General features: G+C 33.9%; 1 protein-coding gene across 2 annotated transcripts; it reads right to left on the bottom strand.

Moving 5' to 3' along the window:
* Positions 1 to 213: 213 nt before the first annotated feature.
* Positions 214 to 11,271, bottom strand: LOC147076538 (uncharacterized). 2 transcript variants are annotated; one of them, XM_085940327.1, is made up of 4 exons: positions 11,061 to 11,271; positions 9,523 to 9,678; positions 8,135 to 8,254; positions 214 to 2,217 (listed from the first exon to the last, which is right to left on the bottom strand). In XM_085940327.1, the coding sequence occupies exons 1-4, from the start codon at positions 11,193 to 11,195 to the stop codon at positions 2,071 to 2,073; spliced, it is 558 nt and encodes a 185-aa protein (XP_085796453.1). In that variant the 5' UTR covers positions 11,196 to 11,271; the 3' UTR covers positions 214 to 2,070. The 2 variants fall into 2 exon arrangements, with proteins under 2 accessions (XP_085796453.1, XP_085796454.1); XM_085940328.1 differs by lacking the exon at positions 214 to 2,217 and adding an exon at positions 4,127 to 4,351.
* Between the last annotated feature and the right edge of the window lie 1,729 nt (positions 11,272 to 13,000).

Below are 13,000 nucleotides of genomic sequence, written 5' to 3'. Positions count from 1 at the left end.
GGAATTATAGTGCATATTAATTATTTCATAGATTTTTGAAAAACATACTAATTTAAAAGTTATTAAGTGTTTTGAGAGTTGGATGTTTTCTGCAAATTAAAAACTGACTGTTTTGTGTTTGTATTTTCCTAAATATTGTACTGATTTAGCACATAAAACCGTGGGACAATCATCTTTATTTGAATATTTCTTTATAAATAAAACACTATATTAGTACATTTCTTTTACACATATGTATATTTATTGGAAATTAAATTTTGTTTAATAAAAAGGATCAAGCGATAATCATTAGAACTTAAAAAAGGTATGGGTACTGTGGTTAAAAATAAATTTATATGTATGTTCCTACTTTAATGTTATATTGGAATTTCAGGTTCAAAATCTAATAGTTGAGAATTGTAGCCATACACATCCTCGGTAATATTTGATGAACCCTTAAGGTTTTCAAAGTGTATTTTTGCATCACTTGGAATTAAATGCATGATGCTCTTCAAATCATTTAATTTTGGAAGAGCAATTGCTGTTCCTTCTGGCCATAGTGCAGTTAATAGACTTAATAAATTGTCAGTCGACACACTTCTATGCTGTATATTTACTGCCACGAAATCCTCTTCAAACCTATTGCTCTTGATATACCTAAATTAAATATGGGTTTTCCTTTATCAACTTTATCGCTCTTATTTTGAGCCAATTTATTTTTTGGCCATTGATATCGACTTTTCTATTCACAATATGTTTTTCAAGATCTTTACTACCCTTCAAATCAACGCTTTTCATTTGCGCAACAATCAAAGGATTTTTCTTGCGGCAATTTTCCATTATGTTTATATATTCGAATGGAGTGTATATTCGTTGCTGGTGTTTGAGACTGCATTCAATATCACCAAAATCTTTGTCGTTGGGCAGATAGCTATGTCCACTACACAAAAATTTTAGTGTTACTGTATTGAGGAACTTCATTGATCCAAGTAATGCCTTAAGCATGAGAGTAATCTTGGTTCTGCCCCCCACATGAGTCTGACCATAAAATTAAATCTTTAACTGCTGAAGATAATATTATGTGACTTGAATATATTTTAATATGCATGACCCAACCTCTTGAGAACCTCTTCCTGCAATGCCTTCTAACCACACATAGCAGAAACTTTTCTGTTGTTTTCCACTATGGATGCCTAAATTATAAAGCCATAGTTAGCGTTTATAAAATATGATATTAGTGGAAATTCTCAGTAAGGGAAGGGTCTTTTGCATATCAAATGTGAGACATTCTGTGTCGTTTCTGTTTTTTGCAGTAAGCAGATTTAATTTTAGCAAATCTTGCGCATTTTTTGCTAAAGCCTGGTGTTTCTCTTTTTGTGTGAAAGTTGTGCTTTTTCCGAACCATCTCTTACGTTATCGATTTTCACCTTAAATGTATCGCAAACGTTACACGTATCTTTTCTTAGCGGTTTTGTTTTTAGGTTTAATTTAGCATAAAATATCTGTTTATAGATAGCAAAGGTTACAGCATTATTAACTTCCGTTTTGAACATAGCATACATTTTTGCCAATGTCATGTCAGGTGGTAGAAAATTGCTTTCCGTGTCTCCACGGCAGTAATGTGAGGTATATTTTGGAAGCCTATTAATTTGTTTAATGATAGCATTGACTTTTTTTTCAGGTACTTTGTTCAACCCACCTTGTTTTAACCCTCTTTGATCCAATAATTCCTTACGGTCTGAAATTTTCTGAAGAGCAGTGTTAATTCTGGCAGGAGTTATATTGTTTGTTTTGCAAAACATCATTCGGTATACCCTTTTTTTGGTTGAGAGTATAAACCCTGGAGAATTGTCTTTTTGTAGAATTTCTATCATAACACCGTTTTTTGGGTGTTTCAGTCACAAGAGTAGTGATGAATGTTGTTTGTGAATTATAAGAACCTAATTCCCAAAAACGTTTCAATTCGAATTTACATTCTTCTTCGGTAATTTTTGTTCATTGCATTTCATTATACAATTACAATAGGTAATAATAAATAAATTTTATTCTTTGCCTGATTTGAGTACACCTTTATAGTATTAGCATTTCTGTTCAACTTCGATGTCTTCTTTGATTGCCTATATTTTGGCTCCGGACCTCTTTGAAGACGACTGGTAAACATTTGTGACGAATTTTCAAGATATGAGTAATTGACATCATTTGTATCCATGGAAACAGCCGACTCGATATCTGCATTATCTAGGCTTGGAGAAATAACTTTATATTATAAAATCGTATCGTATCATAATCTCCATCGAAAAATAATCTATTAATTTTAAAACTCCTAACACGTCCAAGTAACATGGATTACATACATGAAAAGATTTTTAAAACTCCTAACAAGTCCAACCCACATGGACGTATTCTGACAATATTAAAATTATAGTTTTGTTTAATTGCAATAAATAAGCAGGATACGTCCAAACTACATGAACGTTTTCTCGATATTATTTTTCGTAAATTGTTAGTAGGTATGTGGGTTAGAAAAAACAGCGATAACTTTTTCTGGTTGTATATTTCTGGTTTGACGTTTTCGCCATATTAAAATATTGATGTTTTTTAAGGATTATACGTGAAAATGAAAATTCTCAATTTGTGGGTTGGACGTTTTCTGATTAACTACATCCATTTGTTAGTTTGGGTTAGTTTAGGTTAGGTTAGGCTTGGTTAGGTTAACCTAACAAATCATCCAGTTTATCGGATATTTTCAAAATGTGTTTTCCGCTGTATTCCGTATAATCGAACAGTACCATAGATACTACAAAGCCGAATTTAGACCTAGAGAGCGTACGTTTGTTCTTCCCCCACTCCAGCGAAATTCTTATACCCGGTCAACAAAAAGCGTACCTATATATTTGAATGTTGCAAAACACTCTATTTCACGTCTATAAATTTAATGTGTTTCATTTTCGTTTGACACTCACACATTCCATACCACGCTTCAAAATGTAGCGTATTGGGTTTTGCCTGTCTGAATTCAATTAATTAATTTATTCTGTGGCAAATCTAGTTTAATATTCTGTTTTCTTATGAGAAGTTGTATGATCTTTTCAATACCCATCAAAAATGCCAGATTTAACGCAGTCACATGTGACGCACCTTTTTATTAAAATCATCTGTCAAGACATTAATGTTTGAACTAATATGTAGGTAGGTAGTGACACTTCCTCGTACTTCCGGGCCTATACCTGAAGTATGTACTTTTAGGATAATTAAAAAAATAGCCTAAGCATTCCCCTAATCTGGTAGCCAAGAAAGGGCTTAGCAAAAACACACGGACGTAGGTATTCTTGATTAGTCAGCGGGGTTGTTTTCTACCTATCTAATAGTATGTTAAGGGACGAATGATATTCGGCTTTTGCCACTTGTGAACTTATTTAACTGTATTAAATGTAAGTAAGTAATAATTGTTGTAGACTAAACATGTACCTATGTAATTTCATAGTAAAAATTACCATCTAAGTAAGAACCATTATAAATGATTTCTTAAAATGTATCTGAAAGGAATGAAAGAGAATGATGTAAGCAGACGATTATCTTGTAAAAAAAATATAAAATAATTGTTTAGAAAAGTTATTATTGAAATTACGTAGGTAACAATAGTTCGTAAGTGGGATAATAATGGCCGTCGGTGTGAAATGATGAATCTTCGAAGAGGGGAAGGGACAGAATGTACGGGGGTAATCACGCGTCGCCATGGGGCGATCAAGTGACCTAGAATGACCGGTGGGATTTCTATGTAAACGGCCATTTGAGAATCAGTATTTTTAACCATTTTTTTCTGCCAGGTCATCAACGCTGTGCGCAACAATATAAGCGCTACCTCATGTATAGTAAGTATTTCATCATCAAGGCGGAGTTAGATGAAAGTTGCCTTGTCTTTGAGGAGCATCGTAGATGCGTCTTGTACGTTACAAATTAAACAACACATCGTGTATTTTATCATCCTAGCTAAATCCTCAATTTCCCATTCGTCATGAAAATGGTGAGCTTGGTCTTCTTTTGGGCAATCATTGTGAAACTATTGTCAACATTATTATTAGAGTTCCATCCATTTATAAGCACATAAATGCTAGGTATCAATATTGTCAAAAATAATACTCACTTCAAATCACTCAAAGCTTTATTATGTCTTAACAATATTATATTTAGGTCTACAACAATAAAATTAATATTAATGAAATTATTTATAATATGTACCCGCATGAGCGAGTAGTAAGTGGTAACATGTCACATGATCTTTTTTCAATGTGTTGGATCCAGAGCACGGACAAGGGCGTAGGTTCAGCAAGAGGATAACATATTGTGTTATATCTCATTAGTCGAGAGGTGGCTAAAAAGCACATCAAATTGTAGAGTCAAAGAGAAAAATGTGCAAAAAATAATATTGACAACATTTGAAAATTCATTTTTTCTAAATACGACGGTTATAACCCGGTTAGTTATTCGTAGCCGCATAATTCAAGCCGGGTAGTATATTTCCTCCGGTTAATTGGAAGCCCTAGTCATGACCAACAACTTGCTCTTTCAAATACCAAGCGAAATGTAAAACTTTTATGTTCATTCAAACAAGCACATTAATTATTAGTTATTTCGTATAATAATTGTGTTAGGTATATTGTATAGGTATATTAGTAAATACATTATATTATAAAATCATATTGATAATACAAATACATGTAAATATGTCTTACTCGTATATTGTTATGTATATGCATTTCATTGTTTATCAAACAAAAAAAGACGACACCCACGGGACTTGAATCTGTATCTGCTGGAATCCTTCCAGTTATGCTTTTAAAATAAAGTTACGGGTATCTTAGTTAATTACGACGATTTTATCTAGTGGATGTTACATAAAAGGCTTTTCGAATTGCGTTATATATAATGTTGGCTATCGGTTTTAGTACAAAATGATATTTCTAGTGTGTATATGCATGAGGTATTTTCAAATTATGTTTATTTCAATATATAGAAAGTTACATTCTCAAATCTTGTGTCCCATTCGTAGAATAAAAAATATAGTTTAACATAATATATTAAATTGCCAGATTTAAATGGGTCTTCGCCAGCAGGTCATGTTATGTAAATTTGTATAACTAGATTTTATACATGCACTGTAAATAAATGGTATTTCACAAAGATAAATCATTTAGTGTGATTTCATGGTTAAATGAAAAATAACATTGAAAAATTTAAGAGGTATTTCACCGGGATGCATTTCATTTTCAGTAAATTCAGTAAAGGGATGTTATACAAGAGGATTTAATTGCATTTAACATAACACGTAATTATTTTTAACTAGAATGAGTCGTTTTGTGTGATTTCATGCGGCTAGATGTTATACACGAGTAACCACATTGATCACATTTAAACGGTTTCTCATCAGAATGAGTCATTTTGTGTGATTTCATGTTTCCTGATTTTATACACGAGTAATCACATTGATTACATTTGAATGGCTTTATACCAGTATGTGTCATTAAATGTAATTTCAATTGACAAGATGTTTTACAAGAATAATCACAAAGATCACATTTAAATGGCTTCATACCAGTGTGTATCATTATATGTACTTTCATGGTACCAGATCTTTTACAAGAGTAATGACATTGATCACATTTAAATGGCTTTTCATCGGAATGTATCACTTTGTGTATTTTCAGAACACGAGACGTAATACAAGAGTAATCACACTGATGACATTTAAAAGGCTTTATACCAGTATGTGTCATTATATGTAATTTCAAATGACTAGATGTTTTACAAGAATAATCACATAGATCACATTTAAATGGCTTCATACCAGTGTGTGTCATTATATGTAATTTCATGGTACCAGATCTTTTAGAAGAGTAATTACATTGATCACATTTAAATGGCTTTTCATCGGAATGTGTCATTTTGTGTACTTTCAGATCTTGAGATGTTATACAAGAGTAATTACAATGATGACATTTAAATGGCTTAATACCAGTGTGCATCATTATATGTTTTTTCATGTTACCAGATTGTTTACAAGAGTAATCACACTGATGACATTTAAATGGCTTTATAGCAGTATGTGTCATTATATGTAAATTCAAATGACTAGATGTTTTACAAGAATAATCACATAGATCACATTTAAATGGCTTCATACCAGTGTGCGTCATTATATGTACTTTCATGTTACCAGATTTTTTACAACAGTAATTACATTGACTACATTTAAATGGCTTTTCACCAGAATGTGTCATTTTGTGTACTTTTAGATCACGAGATGTTATACAAGAGTAACTACACCGATGACATTTAAATGGCTTTATACCAGTATGCGTCAATAAATGTAATTTCATGTGGCTAGATGTTTTACAAGAATAATCACAATGATGACATTTGAAAGGTTTTTCTGGGGAATGAGTCATTCTGTGTGCTTTCATGTTACCAGATGTTATACACGAGTAATCACACTGATCACATTGAAATAGCTTGTTACCAGAATGTGTCATTATATGTAATTTCAGTAGACCAGATCTTTTACAAGAATAATCACATTGGTAACATTTAAATAGCTTTTCTCCGGTATGTGTCAGTTTTTTCTTGTCAATAGAATAATTAGATTCATCGCTTTTAAATGGCGTTCGACAAGAGAAATTGCTTTTACTACGTTCACACTGTTTAACATCCTTATTAGTGATTTTATTGATTATATTTTTATGCAACACTTTGTGAAACTCGAGCAAGTCAAACGATGCAAAAAAATTATCACATATACCGCACACAAAATTATTAACATGAAAATATTTTTTTTCCAACTCTATAACAGCCACTAATTCGGGGAATGATTTCGAAACATTGCGTTTAATAGTGCCACGTGTTTTTTTAAACCTTTTGTTGTAATCTTCGAGTTCTTTTTTAATATCTTGTTCGTCAATGTCTATGATGTCATCAATTTTCTCTTCTTCCGACGACTTGAGATTTAATGCATTATCCTAAAAAAGCATTTATAATATAATTATTAGCACAGCACGATCTAGACAGCATGACCATTTTTTAAACTTTCATCATTACATGTGTGAAGTTAATTATCTACTGAAGTTACACAGGTTTCCTAGTTGAGCTGAACGAAGCAAAAATAATTTGAAAAACTTTGTTTTAAGATACATGTCGTTTTCATAACAGAGAAGTGGGTATAATCATCCTGTTAGTTTTTCGTTCTAATCCAGGTTTCAATTTGATCTCGATCGGCCCTGACAATTTACGTATGGTTCACTTTTCATTGGACAAAATAGATTCTGATCCGGATGATCAAAGTAAGTAGCATTTTGTTTCACTCTGCATGTACCTAAGTCTGTTTGGCGTCCTTCAGAATATGGATTTGAGTTGGCCGTGGTGTACTTTAGCGTAAAATAACTATTGTTTTAACTCAACCATTGTCCTATCTCTTAAGTGAGTAGATTAAAAGAAGGTACTACATGTTGGTACAGTAGATGAATATTGCAGAATGGGATAGTAGGTACATTTGCTTGCGGCATTCTCCTTCTATTGAATAATATGATCCATTTGTACTGTATATGATTACGCCATGTGTACGGCTATTTTCCGTTTTAATAATCGCGCGTTTAAAGATTGACGTGGTGAACGAAACAATTTCACTTAATCAACCGAAGACAAATTTGACAGTTAATAACTTGATTCGAATTTAATATGCATCTGTACGTGTATGTACTCAACTAACTCTGGTATAATATAAACCTTTTCGAAATTAACGATTTACTATGTTTTTACGAATACTAACAATGTACTTTTCTTTTGTACGATTTCCAATTATGTTTATCGCAGCTGTTCCTAATATTTGATATAATTTAATTCATTAGTTACGCTATTTGTGACCGCTGTCATTGGGACCATAACATATTATTTTATACTAAATTATAATTATTCTACTTATTCTCTGTGATCTCCCAAATTAATTTAGGAAAAATATATATATTTACCCTACTTACCAATACTTTGCACGTAAGCATAAAAAGGGTTGCCATCGCTGCTATAGATTATAGGAAGATGCATATAATCACATCTGTACTTACAATACTAACATTTTGAAATAAAAGTATTTATTTGTAAACCTTACGTTGTATTCTTGGAGTTCCTTTTTTATGTCATGTTCATCAATGTGTATGTCGGAGTAAATTTCATCTGGTTCTGACGTACACAAGTTCGATTTAGCCATAGCAGTGCTAGTGGTGTTAACCTAAAGAAAACAAACAGAAGACAGGTCGTATTTATAACAGAGAAATAAATATATTCATTTTGACTAGTTTCCGGGTAAAACGCATGTAAGAATGTCACGGAAGCAGTGGTTGGAATGGGAAAGTCTATGACCCGAAGCGCTCGGAAATTTTTAGACAATGCTTATGACGAGCGAGTTTGTTTATATGTACTTAGATATATTCCTAATTACCTTAGTTTGCAAAAAGTGTTCCCAGATATGTGACCAACCATTGTACCAACTGTGAGGGTACACATACTGCGAATTACAAAGGTTTAAACCTTTAAAAAGAGTCATGGCCAACATGTTGCAATAGGAAGGTAACCACTATTCGCAGGAAACTAATAAAGCGGCCATATTTACCCAATCCGCCAATTCACTTCACCAAAGGGCAACCTCTCCCAATTGCTCCCAAAGTTTTAACCTCATGAGATACTCATTGAGAAACTCAGAGCTACCCCTGCCCTAAGCATTGAATTCCCCCCTAGTGACAGCATACTTTTGAGCAATCAATCAAAAAGACTAACAGTGAACACTATTCACCTTACCCTTCACAACCCACTGTGGTTATTAACACCACACCGCCAACAACTCTGCAGATTGCCAACTGGAACGCCAACAGCGGACAAATAAACGAAGTAAAGTCAAATTATGTCTTCAGCGTCAACACAAACATAGACACAGGTGTAAAGCATCAGTATTTTTTAGCCTGGGAATGTCTCAGGAGCCGATACCTAAGACTGAGGTCACCACAATGCGCTCATGGGAGAGAGGAGCACGGTGAGCAAATAATGAGTAAGAGATGAAAGATAGGCCATTTAGTTATCTCTCAGTCTGCATAGTTATATAAAATAAAATATTGTGTGGTACTGATTCCGTCAATTCGTAGGAGAAATTACTGTAAACCCCAATCTTTTCAGTTATTTTTCTTTCTTTCTTCCCTCAGAACCTTGACGAAAGTCTGCAGCCTCTTCTTTACTAGGTATATATACACGAATACTACAGATGGCGAGGATAAAATGCCATTTGCCCTTGGTCCCTCATATTACGGGCGCATGGTCCATTGCTTGCCACACACATATACTTTTCACGGCGGAAGCATTCCTTCCCGGCCGCAGTTACTTACAAAATGATTTAAACTGTCAAATAATATCGATTAACCTCGACTGCACTAAGATGAATAGGAACAGTTAAGTAGGTAGGTACCTAAACTTGTATGTATAGGTATATAGATCAAATAAATGTATTACCTGTTTTCCTGGGCTATATTCCGAATAGGAACAACTTGGTTGAGGATCTTTATAATTAAATGGGGGCATTGTATCTTCAATAAACTCTTCCTTGATGTCCACTCGCTGAAATCCGGGTTCCGATTTTATATTTACCATGTCTCTTGTTTGAAGGTTCTGAAAAAAACAAAAAACTTTTTATTATTTCATTAAATCTAGCTTACTTTATGGAATATCACTCACTTTTATATGATTTATAATAATCAGTATATTCATCGGAGAACCAATATTTCCCAGCTGAGACACGGTTTCTTAAGCTCGATGCTGTACATATTATATCCGTTTACAAGTTATAGTTGAGAAAAGTGTTCTTTATTTAATGAATTATCTCTTTATTTGCGTTTATCTCAAAACTATGTTATTGCAGATAGGACACTGTTATCTTAAAACCCCAAATAATGCTATCCAAATATATATATATATATATATTATGTTTCTGTAATCATTATTAATAACGGTAGGTATGTCTTTACTTTTTCGTACAAGGTAGTTGTTAGTAATTTTGAGTAATTACAAATAACACAAATGGTGTCCTCACCGGGTAGGTATCGAACCCAGAGCTCCCGGATAGAAAACCAGTGCCTTACACATTGCACCACGAGAGCAGCCTTGACCAAATAGTTGGAATCTGTCAAATAATATCGGTTACTGCATTCAGATGAATTGGATCAGTGCAGTATGTTTGTCTTCGCGCAATCGATAGATACACATTATCATTTACATATACCTAACCAGTAAACCAGTAACAAGTAAAAAATAATCCAGTATATATATCAGCTATCATCAAAATTGCAATAATAAGAACTGAAATATTAGCTTATAAAATATTTCAATTAATGTCAAAATAATATTATTAACTTTTTGAGCTTTTCGTATAGAAAAAAAAACAATTCACAAGCCAATTATCTGTAATTCCATGAGGTACATGGTGGATTTATTATGTATTTGGATACGTTTAATATAGTTAACCTAGGTAGGTACGAGTAATTTTGCAACGCTTACAAATAAATAAATACGTGTACGAAATTAATGACAATGTCCGCAAACATAAGCAAAAACCAATGAACCTATCTACCCTGTTTACACGTGTATGGATTTACTGTTGACAGTACGTATTATCACGGCCATAACAAGAAAATGTACGTGTAAACATGTTGTACTATTCGGCAGTTGCAAGATTGCATGCATGAATCAAAAAGTTCAGAAGCTTCTGAATTTTCACGCGACAGTTGGAATTGCTTGATATCTGCGTCTGCGCAGTAGAACGATAGAAGCGAACCTGCCGGCAAAAAACAAACTAAACCGCGCAGCGAATCATTTTAATGAAAACAGATTTTTATGACTGTCAAATGGTACCAAAAAATTACAATATCACGTCTCGCTTATTCTTGAAGAATGAGTTTGGAGAGACAGTCAGCACTTAAACACCTACTATTGCTGCAAGTAAATCCATGGACGTCTACAGGTACTATAAAAGACATAAGCTTCATAAAACTAACCTCAAAAGCAATGCTGGAACCGTTGGCTATCTCTTGCTTTATATAGTTATTGGTCACAGGGTTAATTTGCTGGTTTAAGGGCACCTGCCATTCTGCATCAAGTTCGAATTCATCCGGCTCGCGTTTCACGTCCATCTTTCGAATGGAAAGCGTACGCTGGATTATCGCAGCAGAACAAAAACATGCAGGTTTCAGATGATATACATTTGACAGTTCTGACCATAGACTAATATACTTTTGGTTCTGACAATGCAACACTTTGACGCGCTTTACTATAGACAAAATATACTGATTGTATTTTGCCTTATTACGCAACAGTGAAATTGAATTTGTATAAAATTATTATTATATCAGGCAACTGTGCTGGTGTCGCCACGTGGGGCTAGGTATACCATGAGTTGCATAGGGTCGGCATATTATATACTGTGTAGAATTAAGGTGTGAATATAATCAACATTACAACTTTTGGCAGCACTCGCAGTTTACGGGCAGACATCGAATCTATTGTAGGTACCTTCCTATTGTAATACACTATATTCCCATTGTAATACATATTATTGTAATGACAGTTAATCAGATCACAACAGACTAGGATTTCCAGGGTCCTCTTACCCGGACAAGTCGTCTTTTTTTATGTCAATGTCTGTGCCCGGTATAATTTATTTTTTATTTTTATCGAAAAATGCGTAATAATATGTCCACGTTTCCGGTTACATGTAAATTGTACATAAAACATTAATTCACCGTAGCACAGTTCACCGTGAGCTTTCAATCGGAAATGACCGTTAATCGTATGGTCTAAATTTTATTAGATTCAATATGAACATTAATTCAATTATTATAGCCGATTTTGGCAAATTAATGGATAATAATTCAAGAATGAAAACCTAACCTGACCTAACAAAAAATCCAGGACCTACTTATAATTGGCTACATGGGAGCCGGCAGCGTGGTGCAAGGTGGAGCAAATGCACCACCTAAGGCTCAAAAACTTTTTTTGATAATAGTTATATAATATAGGAATATTATCAGAAAAAACAATTTAAGTACCTAATTAAAACATTTTGCTAACGGTCACCTGCGCAATGAAAGGACATAGGTCTTGGGAATAAATCCCATATAATTTTTTGAAACCCACCTATAATAATAAGATCAGACATGTTAGCACAGCCATAGTATCCTTGTCTAACCAAAATGAAATGCAGATCTAATCCAAGATCCTGCTCCGTCTATAATATTATGTGTACCTCAGAGGCAGACTAATGCAACTCCGTTTTTGGGGAAAATGAGTTTTTTTAAGAATCGTCATGCTGAAGGCTTTATCAGCTATTAGTGGCAGAGAGATGAAAGTCCTAGTCCAAGATATGCATAGCATAAAGATGCAAATGCCATACCTACCTTAGAAGCAGATGGATGCAAATCCAATAATCCACTAAGATAAAATTCTCTCAAACCGTCTGCAATATTATGTACTAGACGAGAACCAGCCAGGAGAACGAGCTTTAGAGGAGAATACAGCACTATGGACCATAAATTATCCAAGTCATCAGAGAAATAAGAGCGGTAACAGGAATACAAGCTGCCGCTATCCATGGGTTTTGACTATGAGAAAGCGTTCGATTCCATAAAGAAATTTTCAATACTCGATGCTCTCAGAAATCGAGGAATCCCCGGGCGCTATATAAATATTTTCAATAATATATACAGTAACGCAACAACATCTCCATAAACCATCGCGCATTTCCTATCAGCAAAGGAGTCCGACAAGGCGATACAATCTCACCTAAACTATTTACAGCTACATTTGAAGACTTATTTAGACAACTTGACTGGAATGACACGGGTCCCCATAAATGGAGAATACGAGAGTCATCTACGCTTTGCCGATAACAATAAATAGTAGTTTGCAAGACTCAGAAGGCCTCCAAAGCAGAATGCAG

The sequence above is a fragment of the Rhyacophila brunnea genome, unplaced genomic scaffold (genome assembly GCF_057557595.1).
Source record: "Rhyacophila brunnea isolate RB1 unplaced genomic scaffold, BYU_Rbru_1.0 scaffold_13, whole genome shotgun sequence".
NCBI classification, from domain to species: domain Eukaryota; kingdom Metazoa; phylum Arthropoda; class Insecta; order Trichoptera; family Rhyacophilidae; genus Rhyacophila; species Rhyacophila brunnea.
Note: the sequence above shows the minus strand (reverse complement) of the source record. Positions and strands in the feature narration are given on the sequence as shown.

What these genes read in the sequence shown, in the direction of transcription:
- LOC147076538 (XM_085940327.1), bottom strand. Translation starts at nt 11,195, where the DNA reads ATGGACGTGAAACGCGAGCCGGATGAATTCGAACTTGATGCAGAATGG. An exon ending in GTTCCAGCATTGCTTTTGAG is followed by an intron (nt 9,679 to 11,060) that starts GTTAGTTTTATG and finishes TGTTTTTTTCAG; the next exon opens with AACCTTCAAACAAGAGACAT. An exon ending in AGGAACTCCAAGAATACAAC is followed by an intron (nt 2,218 to 8,134) that starts GTAAGGTTTACA and finishes CTCCAAGCCTAG; the next exon opens with ATAATGCAGATATCGAGTCG.